The sequence below is a fragment of the Rhinatrema bivittatum genome, chromosome 1 (assembly GCF_901001135.1).
Source record: "Rhinatrema bivittatum chromosome 1, aRhiBiv1.1, whole genome shotgun sequence".
Taxonomy (NCBI): Eukaryota; Metazoa; Chordata; class Amphibia; order Gymnophiona; family Rhinatrematidae; genus Rhinatrema; species Rhinatrema bivittatum.
Window position 1 is genome coordinate 835,062,552 of NC_042615.1, and position 15,535 is coordinate 835,078,086.

Below are 15,535 nucleotides of genomic sequence, written 5' to 3' on the forward strand. Positions count from 1 at the left end.
ATTATCTTGACAGATAAGCATACAAGATGCCCTTCTATATTCACTCCCAGCACCCTCCCTTCCCATTCTGACTAGGAGTGGAGGAGTAGCCTAGTGGTTAGCACAGCGGGCTACCAACCGGGGAGAATGCTGCTGCTGCTTTTAACCTTGGGCAAGTCACTTTACCCTCTGTTGCCTCGGGTAAAAATTTAGATTGTGAGCCCTCTGGGACAGAGAATTAAATGCAATACCTGAATGTAATCCACTTTGAAGTGCTAAAAAAAAAAAAAAAAAAAAAGGTAGAATATAAAAATAAATAAATAAATAGAAAGCTTTATAATAATCTGTCAGCTTCTAATCCCAGCATAGCCATTGCTGAAATATCTGGGCGCCTGTGCTCTGTGTTTAGCCTTTTAGACTGACCTAACTACTTCAATGCTTGTGTTTCTGCTGGTTATTACTGTGCTTCAGCCTGTTAATTTTAATCTGTCATCACAGCCACAATATCTTATATTCACTTACAGACATCAGCTCAGCAAGCTTTGACCGGAACCATCAACTCCAGCATGCAGGCAGTACACGCTGCACAGGCTACGCTGGATGAGTTTGACTCTCTACCACCCCTTGGACAGGATGCGGTGAGTATCTGCTGTGTAAGCTCAGGAATACCTGCTTTATAGTGCACTAGGTTTAGGGCAGTGACTGCAGGCCCTAGGAGCACCCGCTCTCTAGCCCTGTGTGGTATAGGGCAGTGACTGCAGGCACCAGGAGCACCTGCTCTCTAGCCCTGTGTGGTATAGGGCAGTGACTGCAGGCACTAGGAGCAACAACTCTCTAGCCCTGTGTGGTATAGGGCAGTGACTGCAGGCATCAGGAGCACCCGCTCTCTAGCCCTGTGTGGTATAGGGCAGTGACTGCAGGCACTAGGAGCAACAACTCTCTAGCCCTGTGTGGTATAGGGCAGTGACTGCAGGCATCAGGAGCACCCGCTCTCTAGCCCTGTGTGGTATAGGGCAGTGACTGCAGGCACCAGGAGCACCCGCTCTCTAGCCCTGTGTGGTATAGGGCAGTGACTGCAGGCACTAGGAGCAACAACTCTCTAGCCCTGTGTGGTATAGGGCAGTGACTGCAGGCATCAGGAGCACCCGCTCTCTAGCCCTGTGTGGTATAGGGCAGTGACTGCAGGCCCTAGGAGCAACAACTCTCTAGCCTTGTGTGGTATAGGGCAGTGACTGCAGGCACTAGGAGCAACAACTCTCTAGCCCTGTGTGGTATAGGGCAGTGACTGCAGGCACCAGGAGCACCCACTCTCTAGCCCTGTGTGGTATAGGGCAGTGACTGCAGGCACCAGGAGCACCTGCTCTCTAGCCCTGTGTGGTATAGGGCAGTGACTGCAGGCACTAGGAGCAACAACTCTCTAGCCCTGTGTGGTATAGGGCAGTGACTGCAGGCCCTAGGAGCAACAACTCTCTAGCCCTGTGTGGTATAGGGCAGTGACTGCAGGCACTAGCAGCACCCACTCTCTAGCATCGTCTGGTACAGGTTTCTCTTGAGGCATTTTTGGAATTTCCAGGTTCTTAGACTCAGATGGCTGTAGTGAACAGCGCCCATTGCCTCTCTCCAGGCCTCTCCTTAGACTCATACCTGAGACAACTGAGCAAGCTTACTTCACAATGATATATGCGAAACAGAGTTAGGATGACAGGTGAAAATGTCATGTGGCCCAGAAGACCTAACCAGGGAAAAGATATCAAATCACATGAATACCCACTATTCTATGTCCTGATTAAGACCAAATGGTTGGTAAAGACTGTAGCCTACAGATCCACCTTTGCTCTTTTGTAGCAGAGTCCAATCTCTATCACCTCCACATGCTCTAGGTGGAACAGAGTCAATAGCAAAAAAATGGAGGTCTACAATTTAATGGTTAATCTCGGGGTGCATTGTCATTGTGTCTCTGAATATTGCTACAGTGCTCGTAAATATGAGTTCTCAGAGGACAAGATTTTTCCCCATGTAAAGCAAATTGCAAGGACACTTAATAATGTATGACTCCAGGGATGATCTTGCAGCGGGAGACCCAGTCGCCGACCCAGGGGTTAGTGAGGATGTGGCCAACCCGGACAAGGAACTGGTGACAAAGGGGATGACCAAGGGTCATCTGGTTGTTCTGGAAGGAGGTGTTAAGACCTCTAATTCCCGTGTCTTGGAAAAGCTGGGAATTGACACCCAGAAGGATTCTGATAATGAGGGTGTGGATCCAGTGCTGGATGCCCTACAGGGGCTGCCGAAGGCTTCTCAGTTTCCCAAGAAGATAAAGAAGCTGGTAAACCGGGAGTGGGATATTCCAGAAGCCGGGTTGAAGGGTAGTAGAGCAATGTTGAAGTTGTATCCACTGACAGAGGAGACCTTAGAACTGCTGAGGCTGCCCTGGGTGGAAGCAGCGGGTTTCAGCGGTCATGAAGACTACTATCCCAGTGGCAGGGTTGACTGCGTTGAAGGATGTGCAGGACCGCGAGCTGGAAATTCAGTGGAAAAAGATACTTGAGGTCTCAGCCTTGAGTCTCCGGGTGCTGATGCAGAGGGGCTGCTTGCGCTGGGTGTAGGAGGCACAACTGCCTCTGCCATGGAGACACTTTTTCCTGCGAGAAGGTGTTATCTCCCACCACTGAGCCCGTATGCAACAGCCCCCCTCCCCCCGTCGAGGGCCCCTAAGCCACAGCAGCTCCCCAATCAAAACCAGGGACAGAATTTTGACTGAATGAGAGAATGAGGAGCTGAAATGCGAGTACTTGTGCCAGAGGAGCTTCTAATCAGAGGCGCAGCAAGGTTTTACCTAACTCTGCATAATACAAAGCGAGTATGGATTACATCTCTTTGCGTTTCCACCAAATCGGCCTCAGTGCCCCGCTTGGGGTCTCGCATCAGAATGTGCTCCCTCTTAGACACAAATGCAGTCAAACCTCTTCCAGGATCCTCAGCTGGCAGAAATACAAACCAGATTAGAAATTAAGGAATATAAAAATGTTATCTATCTGGGGACCAATGACCGCGCTAGAAACTGCATCCAAGAAGTAGAGAGATTTCCAGAATCTGGGGAAGCCGCTTGTTCACATGGCACGGGAAAGGCTTGGTGTCATATACTCAACTTCAATATGTGGTTCAAAACCAGTTGTAAAGGAGGAGATCTGGACACATTGTGGTTTGGGGCAGTGTATTGAATAATGCAAGTCTGTATAGCAAAGATGTCTATGGCAGGAAAAGGGATCCTAAGTGAGAAACTCGGAGCATGTGTTTAAACTAAAGGTAAGGAGTAGCAGAAAGAAGTCAATGGAATTGAAATGTCAGCCTCATCGCATGCAAATGTAGGAATGGTTGGAGAAAAGAACAAAATCAGTCCACTTTTAGGCAAAAGCGCAGATAAGGTATCTGGAAAGAGCAAGAAGCCAAGGGAAAAAGCTCTGGGAAGCTCCCAGTCTGAGCCCCGATGGTGGAGGTGGACTTGGATTCTGTGGCGGTTCAGTGCGGCCATCCCAGGCTATAACTTGTTGAGGAAAGAGAGAGAGGACAAAAAAGGAGGAGGAGCAGCTCTTTATTTTCAATAACAATGTCCTAGTAACTGAAATGCAAGGGGATGGGGGAAAGAAGAAACGCTGTGGGCTAAAGGCCTCTGTGTCAGACTGAAGAACCGGACAGAGATTTGGCCAAAAGGTGGGAAAGAAGGGGGAGATGTTGCTCATTGGAGGATTTAATGTGCTGGATGTGGAGTTGAGTATCTCTGCTGCGGGGGACTGTGAATGCCTTTCAGGGGGCTCTGCTTAGACAAATGGTGCTGGAACCCATGATTGATACTGGACCTGACGCTCACAGATGGAGAATGTCCAGTGGCTGCCCAGTCAGATGGCAGGGTTTGCTGTAGTAGCTAAGTCGGAGAGAAGCCACACAAAGATCAAAGTCATATGTTTCAGAAATGGGGAAGGAGCTAGAAGGTTGGGAGATGGGAGAAGTGGAACAACAGTGGGCGAAATTACAAGGAGCCGTAACAAAGGCAACCAGATATTCGATCCTGTGGGCCTCCTTTTGTCTTCCTTAGTAGTACTTCTTCAACGCTGTTCTTTTTGCCTTTATTTTTTCAGCCACCTCCTTTGAGAACCAGATCTGTTTCCTTTTCCTCTTACTTGTATTCATTTTTCTTACATAATAGTTCTTCCAATTCTCCCATCTCCTCCCAGCCTTCTAGTATCTCCTCAAGATACTCTCTCATTTTAACAAAAATGGTACCGGGGAAGAGCGTGGAAACTACTGTCTGGTTAGCTTTATCTCAGTAGTGGGAAAACTAATGGAGACATTTCTGAAGGAAAGGATAGTGAACTATCTGCAGTGCAATGAGTTGCATGATCTGAAACAGCATAGTTTTACAGAGGAAGATCATGACAGAGAAATCTGATTGACTTTTTTGATTGGGTGACTAAAAAATTAGATAAAGGAAGAGCACTTAATGAGATTTATCTGCATTTCAGCAAAACGTTTGATGCTCTCCCCCTTATAGGAGTTCATGAACAAATTGAAAAGCCTGGGAGTGGGTCCCAAGGTGGTGGAATGGATCAGCAATTGGTTGATTGATAGACAGTGATCGTTGTAAATGGAACCTACTTTTGAGGAGGGAAGAGTGATAAAGGGGAGTGCCTCGGGGTTACATTCTGTGACCAGTTCTGTTCCATATCTTTGTGAGTGATATTGCAGAAGGGTTAGAAGAAAAAGTTTGTCTTTTTGCAGATGACAAGATCTGCAACAGAGTGGAAATACCTGAAGGAGTAGAGAGAATGAAAAATGATCTAAGAAAACTTGAGGCAGTTGGGATTTAATGTCAAGTGCAGAGTCATGCATTTGGGGTGTAGTAATCCAAATGAGCTGTATGTGATGGGGGGGAGGGGGGCATATCTGATGTGCATGGACTAGGAGAGTGACCTCAGGGTAATAGTGTCTGAAAACCTGAAGGCAGTGAAGCAATGTGAGAGAGGCATAACCGGCAGGAAAATGGATGTGATAATGCCCCTGTACAGGTCATTGCTAAGGCCTCATCTGGAGTACTGTCTTCAGTTCTGGAGACCATCTCAAAAAGGACAGAGACAGGATGGGAGTGGTCCAGAGAAAGACAAACAGGTCAATCTATAAGGAAAAGGTAAAAGGATATAAATCTGAGGTTAGAAATGGCAACATTCAACCTCCTTGACATTCTGTGTCTGACCTTAAGGTTGCCGTACTCCTACATAAAACCTTCAGAGGAGCACTCCAGCCTGAAACCGATGAATGGGAACTCAATAAAACTCTTAATACCTTCACCCAAGGGCTGAACAGAAGCAGTAGATTCATGACTCACTACAAATATCCAAAAACTGAACTGTTGTCTGATCATTCTGTCTATTCTCACTTACCTCAGTTGTCAGTAGACTAAACTACAATCCTATTCACACTCTCTCCACACCGTTTCCTGCCTGTTCCAATGTCTTCTGTCCTGTATATATTGTGCACATCTAATGTACATCATTTCATCCATCTGATGGCGTGGGCTGTGTCCTCGAAAGCTCATGCTTTAATAAATGTGTTAGTCTATAAGTGCCACCTGACTCCTGTCATTAAGGCAGAGGGAGAAATGATGTTTTTTTAATGCCTTTTGAAAGACTTAAGATTCGATGCAGATTGACATGCTTCTGATGAACTGTTCCAAAGTCATGGACTGGAGACAGAGAAGGCCTTGTTTCTGGTGACAGCCTATAGCTTTCTCTACTCTGCTTTTCAATTACTGTCTTTAATTGTGTGGCATCTCTCCCATTGCCAGGTCTATATGCGCTATCACTGGTCCTTCTGCACTGAGCACAAGTATCTGATTTTTCCTGGCTCCTCGCCACACATTTCTTTATTTACCTCTGTCTTATAGTCCCACCTCTGCCCGTCTTCCTTTCACTGTCATACCTGAGGGAGGGAAGCAGTTCTCCAGCAGGGATCACGTCTCCCTCTCTCTTTGTAGGGACTAGGTAAGTGATGAATGAGAAGGTCTAATCACTTCTCTCTCTCTCTCTCGCAGGCAGCAAAGGCATGGCGCAAGAACAAGATGGATGAGTCCAAGCATGAGATCCATTCCCAGGTGGATGCCATCACCGCAGGAACAGCCTCTGTAGTAAATCTGACAGCAGGTAGCGTCTCTATCTGTCCCCCGCCACTTACCCCATATGTAAATGTCTTCAGTAAATAATCCCCCTCCTCCTGCAGGGTTTAACTCATCTTTTTACAACTGAGAAGAGTCAACGTACCCAGTGTTGGCCACGTTGCCAGGATGACTTTCCCAAAGTGTGAGGCCTGAGGAAGTAGCGTTTCACTGATCCTCCGTGCACTGTAAACTCCATTTTCAGGATAAAAACTGATCCCCAGTTTCCATCTCTTTCTAGGGGACCCAGCAGACACGGACTACACTGCCGTTGGCTGTGCTGTTACCACTATCTCGTCCAACCTGACGGAGATGTCGAAGGGTGTTAAACTGCTGGCGGCACTAATGGAGGATGAAGGCGGGAATGGGCGGCAGCTGCTACAGGCTGCCAAGAATCTGGCAGGAGCCGTGTCAGACCTGCTGAAAACAGCTCAGCCCGCAAGCACTGAGGTACAAGAGACGGAGGCAGGAGGCAGGACTGAAGCCGTGGTAGGAGCAGGCAGAGGTCTGCATCAGGATATAGGAGGGGGATGTCAGGGACCCTGCTCAGATGTGGGACTAGTTTTAGGCAGATTTATTTCATGTTACCAGCATTGTCGGGTGGGTTGCTGTATCTTCTGTGGTCTTCTCATGCTGCTGGCGCGGGAGGAAGGAGAGGGTCTGGATTAGGTGACCTCTCATGGTGTTTCCTCCTGGGTAATTGTTTATGCATTGTTAAAACATAAAAAAATAGCATCTTGTTTTTACACTTTGCTTTGATGTGGTGGCTCTGTGTTTTTGCAAGGATGCTGCTTTGCATATTTTTTCCTTTGAACAGGAAGGTGGTATATAAAAACATCTTAAATAGTGAGGTATAGAAAAGGATGGTGGTGCGGGACAGGTAAAGTGCAAGGCTGGGGAGGTCAGGGCACTGCAGAGGTACGGACTGAGGGAGTGAGAAAGGGGTCAGTCCTTGAGTCGGTGAAAAGGATTGAAAGAAATATGGAGTAGTAGATTGGGGCGCAAGGGCTGTGGGGTAGTTCTGTACGTAATGGAATGCATTAGTTTAGTTTTTCTGTTACAGCCACGTCAGAACCTTTTGCAGGCAGCTGGAAATGTGGGACAGGCCAGCGGAGAACTCCTCCAGCAGATTGGGGAGAGCGACACAGACCCTCGATTCCAGGTCAGTCATGGCTGTCTATAACCAGGGGAAGGGTAGCATGGTCTCTTGGGGGAGGGGAGATTGGAGAGAGGCCGCCGGGGAGTGTCACGTGGTTACATGAATAGGATAGTCAAGTCAGGCCAACTTTCTCCCAAATTCCTGATCTGCTAGTCTAGGAGAAGCTGAAAGAGCATTCTGCATGTAAAGCCTGTTCTGCAAGGCAAAGACAAATATTTCCTTTCCGGTTCTTGGCAATCGGTTTAACTTCTTCTGCTAGTCACTCTGCATTATACCTGTTGACTTCCCCCCCCTCCAAAGTCTGTCCAAGATTCTTTTGAAAATATTTTGTGTGCTAAGCATGATCTTGCTATACCAGTCCAGTCCGAGCAGGTTGGTTATGTCTTCCCTATCAGCAGATGGCGGAAGAGTACACAGATTTCTCCTGTGACATCATTGTCACTATGTAATGGTGATGCAGAACTGAGAGAACACAGTGGCATACCTAAAGTATTTGGCACCTGGGGTGGATACTTCTTTTGGCACTCCCCCAACCCTCTATAATTTTCAAATTTCCTAAACATCGATAAAATATTTTAGAACAAATAACACCCAATAATTAAAACCAATGAGGATTTTAAAAGCCCTCCCTCTCCATATCTATCATCCTGAGATTGTTGTATACTGTGAGCACACGCGTGCATGCAGGCACACACACACTATGCTTCCTCTGTCTCTTACACACACGCACACACACGCAAAAACTGAACCAGAAACCGCAACAAGCCATACTCTGTATGCAGTGCAACAATGGAAGAGCAGAAACATCACCATGCCTCAAAACAATACAATTAGATCAATCAGAATTGTAAAACTATACTACTAAAAAATATATATTTCAAAACAGCTGCCGAATAGAATAACATCCAGTAATTACAAATGCCTATACAAATTTTAAAATATTTCCTAAACATCAATAAAATATTTCAAACAGCAGACACATCAAATAACAACGGATTAATTAAAACAGTAAGGATAAAAAAAAAATTGCTCTCTCTCTATTCCTTGGATATTTTGACTTCATCATCATAAAATTGTCATGGATTAGGGAGAAGGGAAGAGAGGTGCACAAACTTTTTCTTGTCTCGTATACACACATAAACACTCCCTCTCTCAAACTCACACACCCTCCTTCTCTCACATTCACACATTCTCACATACACATGCTCCCTCTCTCAAAGTCATACATGCACCTTCACTCTCAGGCACATATGCTTACACACACACACATACACATGCTTCCTCTTTCTCAAGCACAAATACACACATGTTCTCTCAGACATACATGCTTACACTGTCACACACTCACACTCATACATGCTTCCTCTCAGGCACACATGCTTACACACACACACACATTTGTACACATGCTTCCTCTCGGGCACACATGAGTACACACACTTATACACATACTTCTTCTCTCTTAGGTACATATGCTCACACACACACACACGCTCCCTCTCTTTCAGCACACATGGTTACACACACACACAATAGAGGTTCTGTCTAGCAGGCGGGCAGAGCGTGATCACCTGCAACTGCAGGGTCTCCTTTAATTGGGCTGTTGGGTAGGATGCGATACCTCAGTAGCCACAGGACCACCTCCATTTTGGCCGCCAGGCAGGACACGGTCCCCTGGCAGCCACGGGCCTCCTTTATTTGGGCCGCCGACTGGGATGGGATTCACCGGCAATTGCGGGAATCCTTCAGTGGAGGAAAAGATGTTGGCAGAATGGGAGGCTTCATAGTCTGGTCTCAAAGGGGTGAAGAATATTCTCAAGTGGTATTCCCTTCTTTCTGAGGCGGTTTAGCATTTGTTTGTCACCTTTGGTGGATGGTCTTGTTCCAGTGGTCACCAGATGTACTACTATCCCTGTGGAAGATAGCATTTCTGTCTAGGATCCCTAGAACCAGAGGGTTGAGATTCTTTTGAAGCACTTGTTTACTTCTGCAGCCTTGGCAGTTCATATTTTTATTGTGGTAGTTTGGGATTTGTGCCCCTTTGTGCTGGATTCAATAGTTGTAGGAGAGTGAGAAAGTGGCTAGAATGGAATCAGCTGCTGCCTTTTTGGCAGATGCCTCATATGATCTTCCTTGGGCATCTTCTAGATCAGTGTCTTCAGCTATGGCAGCAGGAGGCTTCTTTGGCTTTGTAACTGCGCAAAGTCTCGGTTAGGGAAGTTCCCATTCAAGAAGTTGCTGTTTGGGGAAGATCTGGAGGAGTAGTTAAAAATCTAGAGGATCCAGAGCCGCAAAGATTCCATGAACACAAGCCTTGGTCATTTTGCTGATCCAGCAAAGCTCAGTCAGTTTCAAGACTCTAGTTGGCATAGGCCTGGAAAGCAGTCATTTTATTCCCTTAGAGGTTCAAGAGGCAGGGTCAGTCCTTTCAGAGTTTCTGGTAGTCAAGATCTGATTCAGCTTCCTCTCCAGCAACTGATCAGACTTCTCAGGTTCATTGTCTGGGTCTTCCAACAGGCAGTCGCTTACAAACGTTTTAGCCAGGAATGGACCTGAATAACCTCAAATCAATGAGTGTTGGAGATAATTTGCCTCGGTTACACCTTGTAGATCCTCACACCTATCACAAACGCCTTTATGATTTTTCCCTGTGCTTCAGCCAGCAAGCGAAAAAGAGTCTGCAAAACTCTGATGAGACTTCAATTGTTACAGGCTGAGGTTCCAATTCCTCTCAGAAAAGGGTCTCAGTTGCTACTCCATCTACTTTGTAGTTTTGAAAAAGGATGGGTCTTACAAACCCATTCTCGATCTAAAAGAGATAAACAGCAATCTCAGAATTTCCCATTTCTGTATGGAGATGCTTCACTCAGTACTCAAGACAGTTTGGCAAGGTGAGTAGCTTTCCTCCTTGCATCTGTCAGAGGTCTGTCTTCATATTCCCATCAAGTGAGAGGATCAGAAGTATCTGTTTTTATATCCTACATAAACATTTTCAGTTCAGAGTGGTGTCTTTTGGGTTGGGTACATCACTATGGACCTTCACCAAGGGCATGATAGTAATGAGACAAGAAGGTATTATAGTTCATCCCTACCTGGATGATTGGTTGATCACGGCCAGATCATATCAAGAAGGTGTTTAGAAGTTTGACAGTGTGGTCCAGGTTTTAGAAAGCTTGGGCTGAATAGTCAATTTGGCAAAGAACACATTTTTTCCTTTAAAATCATTGGAATACCTTGGGGCTCGCTTAGAACTGAAGGCAGGCCAGGTTTATCTGACGAAGGAAATAGTGGACAAGCTGATACATCAGATGCGGAGGTTTCTCACCCTTCTGGCTCCAAGAATTTGGGATTATCTTCAAATGCTAGGCTACTTGGCGGCCTCTATGGGTTTAGTTCCATGGGTGAGGGCTCATATGAGACGTCTCCAGGGGTCTCTATTGTCTCGATGTCACCCCAATCCTAGACTTATTAGTTATGTCTTCCCTTGCTTGCTTTGGTGAAAACGAGTCTCAGGTGATGAACAGTTCCTCAGAAACTTTTGTGGGGTGTCAGTCTGGCAACTCTGTCCTGTGTGTTGGTTATGACGGATAGAAGTCTGTCCAGGGTTGGGGGCATATTACTAGATCAGGTAGTCCCAGGGCTCTGATCTCCGGAAGAGACAACCTGCTCCATTAACAGATTGGAAAACAGGGTGCTTCCGTTGGCTCTGTCTTGTTTTTTCCCTTAATAACAAGGGAATGTTGTCGGAGTGCTCTCTGACAATGCTACAGCTGTGGCATGTGAGAACAGATAGCGACATCAGGAGCCTATAGAAACATAGAAATGACGGCAGAAGAAGACCAAACGACCCATCCAGTCTGTGCCCAGTAAGCTTTCACACTTTTTTTTTCTCATACTTATCTGTTACTCTTGGCTCTTAGTAACCTTTTTTATTCTATTTCCCTTCCACCCCCGCCATTAATGTAGAGAGCAGTATTGGACCTGCATCTAAGTGAAATAGCTTAATTAGCGGTATTAACCACCGCAATAAGCAAGCTACACCCATGCTTATTTGTTTATCCAGACTATGTAATTCAGTCCTTGTTGGTTGTTGCCTGAATATAGATCCACATTTCTTCATTCTCCCCCTGCCGTTGAAGCAGAGAGCCATGCTGGCTTTGCATTGAAAGTGAAGTATCAGTCTTTCTCCCCTGCCGTTGAAGCAGAGAGCTATGCTGGATATGCGTGAAGTGTCGGTATGCGTGAAGTGCTGTGCTGGATATGCGTGAAGTGCTCCCCTGCCGTTGAAGCAGAGAGCTATGCTGGATATGCGTGAAGGGTCGGTATGCGTGAAGTGCTGTGCTGGATATGCGTGAAGTGCTCCCCTGCCATTGAAGCAGAGGGCTATGCTGGATATGCTATGGGTGTTGAAGGAGACAAATCATCTCTTTCCCTGAGCAAAAGAGAACCTGCAGATTTTGTCAGTGGCTCATGAGGCAGGATAGGAAAATATGCAAAGATATTTTCTAAGCAGGAATCTTCTGGATACTGGCAGATGGAAACTCAGCCAGGAGGCCTTTCATCGCATTGTTCTCAGGTGGGGCTTGCCTCACATGGATCTAATGGAAAAATTGCAAAAACGCCAAACTGCTGCAAATCTTCAGCCTTTTGGACATTCCTTCTGTCAGATTAGCAAGACTAAATGTTACTCGGCAAAGAGCTTTTTCTGTAGGAGGACCTATACAGTGGAATGCCCTTCCAAACGCACTACGCCAAATCTCAAATAGTAAGATTTTAAAAAATCATTAAAAACATACCTCTTTAGAGTAGCGTTTAGAACCATTGAATAAAAACCTATGCAGTTTTCCCTTTATTTACATTAACTACAGATGCATCCACCTTGGGGTGGGGAGCTCACATAAACTCTCTTCAAACTCAAGGAACTTGGACAAAACTCGAAGCCACATATCAAATCAATTTTCTGGAACTTCGAGCTATACGTTATGCGCTGCATGCGTTCAAGGACTGCCTTTCACACAAAACTGTGCTGATCCAAACAGACAATACGGTAGCCATGTGGTACATCAACAAACAGGGAGGTACGGGCTCGTATCTCCTTTGTCAAGAAGCTGCACAAATTTGGGACTGGGCCTTGAACCACTCAATGTTCCTACAGGCCACTTATCTAGCAGGAATTCAAAATGTGCTAGCAGACCGACTCAGTCGCCAGTTCCAACCACACGAGTGGTCTCTGAATCCCTTGATAGCGACCAAGATATTCCAACGTTGGGGACAACCAACAACAGACCTCTTTGCATCGCATCTGAACCACAAAGTGGACAACTTCTGTTCCCTACACAAACAGAAGAACCAGCCAGCCAAGGACGCTTTTGCTCGCCCTTGGAACTCAGGCCTACTATATGCATATCCTCCAATACCGCTTATCACCAAGACGCTGGTGAAGCTACAACAGGACAAGGGGTCCATGATTCTCATAGCCCCATATTGGCCTCGACAAGTATGGTTCCCCACACTGCTAGACCTTTCAGTCAAGGATCCAATACGCCTGGGAGTAGCTCCCAATCTCATAACTCAGGATCAGGGTCGGTTGCGCCATCCCAACCTTCAATCCCTATCCCTGACTGCATGGATGTTGAAAGCTTAATACTAAAACCACTCAATCTTTCAACTAATGTTTCTCAAGTGCTTATAGCTTCACGCAAACCTTCCACAAGAAAGAATTATTCTTTCAAATGGAAACGGTTCACTTGCTGGTGCAAGCGAAACAATATTGATCCCTTCACTTGCCCCACTACCTCCCTTCTAGACTATTTGTACCATCTTTCAGACTCTGGCCTTCAGACTTCATCAATCAGAGTACATTTGAGCGCAATCTCAGCTTATCATAACAAGATAGGAGATGCACCTATATCCACACAACCTCTCGTCAGTAGATTTATAAGAGGTCTAAATCACCTTAAACCACCAATTCGGCCTCCAGTCACTCAATGGGACCTGAATCTGGTTTTAACAGCTTTGATGCGTTCTCCCTTTGAACCCATACATTCCTGTGATTTTAAATTTCTCACATGGAAGACTATCTTTCTTATAGCCATCACATCAGCTAGAAGGGTTAGTGAGTTACAAGCACTAGTCATGTATGAACCTTATACAAAGTTCCTACATGACAGAGTGGTACTCCGAACACACCCAAAATTCCTTCCTAAGGTAGTCACAGAGTTCCACTTAAATCAATCCATAGTTCTCCCCACATTCTTTCCAAGACCTCATTCTCACCAGGGAGAAAGAGCTTTGCACACTTTGGACTGCAAACGTGCGTTATCTTTTTATCTGAATCGCACTATGTCCCTCAGAAAATCCAATCAGCTTTTTGTATCTTATGATCCAAATAAGCCAGGTAAAGCAGTGGGAAAGCATACTCTATCCAATTGGTTAGCAGATTGCATACAGTTTTGCTACGAAAAAGCAGGCCTTCCTCTCCAAGGGCGAGTAAAGGCGCATTCAGTAAGAGCAATGTCAACTTCAGTAGCACATTTTCGTTCAGTGCCAATCATTGACATCTGTAAAGCAGCAACATGGAGTTCTCTTCACACTTTTGCAGCTCATTACTGTTTGGACAAGGAAGGACGACAAGATTCACCCTATGGACAATCTGTCTTAAAGAACTTGTTTCCAGTTTAATCCCAACTCCTTCTACAACCAACCTGCTGCGATCTTCGGCTGCATCATTTCCTCAAAAACGCATCACTGCTACCTGCATGGACAATGACTCAGCCTCTAGCTTGCTAATCACCCATATGTGAGGACTAGCATCCTGCTTGTCCTGGGATAAAGCAAAATTGCTTACCTTGTAATAGGTGTTATCCCAGGACAGCAGGATGTAGTCCTCACAGAACCCACCCGCCACCCCGCGGAGTTGGGCCTTAGACTTTTATTATTTACTTTGCTAACGCTTATTGCTACATACAAGACTGGAGTGAGACCCCTGTGGCCGAGAATATCATGGCATGCCGGGCATGCTCAGTAGCCCCAGGCTGCCAATTAAAAGCTTCTAGAAACTTTGCCAGAAGTTTTCCCGCATTAGGGCTCCGTGAATGACGTCACCCATATGTGAGGACTACATCCTGCTGTCCTGGGATAACACCTATTACAAGGTAAGCAATTTTGCTATACCCCGGTATAGCACTGTCCCATTGTTTATCCTCCTTCCACCATGTCTCTGAGATGCCAGTTGTCATCATCCAGTGCTATGCACTCTAATTCTCTCATCTTCTTAGACGTTTGGTATTAGCGTACAAACATTTCAAAGTGTGTTTGTTTGTATTTACATTCTGCTTTTCAGTTGACAGGGATAAATTGGAATCTTTTAGCTCAGGTGAATTTGTAATTATAGGCATCTGAACTACTTTTCTTATTATTAGAGCCTCTCTGTTGGGATGTCCTAACTCTAATGCTTCATTAGTATCCTTTGAAGATACCTCTCTCCGAACCATGCACTGCTGAGCGACTGTTGGCTTTCCCCTTTGCTCTAGTTTAAAAGCTGCTCTATCGCCTTTTTAAAGGTAAGCGCCAGCAGTCTGGTTCCACCCTGGTTAAGGTGGAGCCCATCCCTTCGGAAGAGACTCCCCCTTCCCCAAAAGGTTCCCCAGTTCCTAACAAAACTGAATCCCTCTTCCTTGCATCATCATCTCATCCACGCATTGAGACTCCGGAGCTCTGCCTGCCTCTGGTGACCTGCGCGTGGAACAGGGAGCATTTCAGAGAATGCTACCCTGGAGGTTCTGGATTTAAGCTTTCTACCTAGGAGCTTAAATTTGGCTTTCAGAACCTCCCTCACACATTTTCCTATGTCATTGGTGCCCACATGTACCACGACAGCTGGCTCCTCCCCAGCACTGTCTAAAATCCTATCTAGTGATGCATGAGGTCTGCTACCTTCCCACCAGGTAGGCAAGTTACCAGGCGATCCTCACGCCCACCAGCCACCCAGCTGTCTACATTCCTAACAATCAAATCACCAACTATGACGGCCGACCTAACCCTTCCCTCCTGGGCAGTAGCCCTGGGAGCCACATCCTCGGTGCAAGAGGACAATGCAGCACCTGGAGAGCAGATCCTTGCTATAGGATCCTTTTCTGCTGCACCAGGTTGATGCTCTCTGATCATGAGACCTTCCTCCTCCAAGGAAGCAT

At 46.1% G+C, this 15,535-nt stretch overlaps 1 protein-coding gene across 1 annotated transcript in view; it reads left to right on the forward strand.

The window, feature by feature from the left end:
• LOC115079620 (talin-1-like) overlaps positions 1-15,535 on the forward strand; it is a 480,705-nt gene that overhangs the window by 162,897 nt on the left and 302,273 nt on the right. The window contains 4 exon segments of the mRNA XM_029583330.1: positions 504-617; positions 6,065-6,173; positions 6,426-6,634; positions 7,248-7,346. Of these exon segments, the coding sequence (XP_029439190.1) occupies positions 504-617; positions 6,065-6,173; positions 6,426-6,634; positions 7,248-7,346 (531 nt within the window).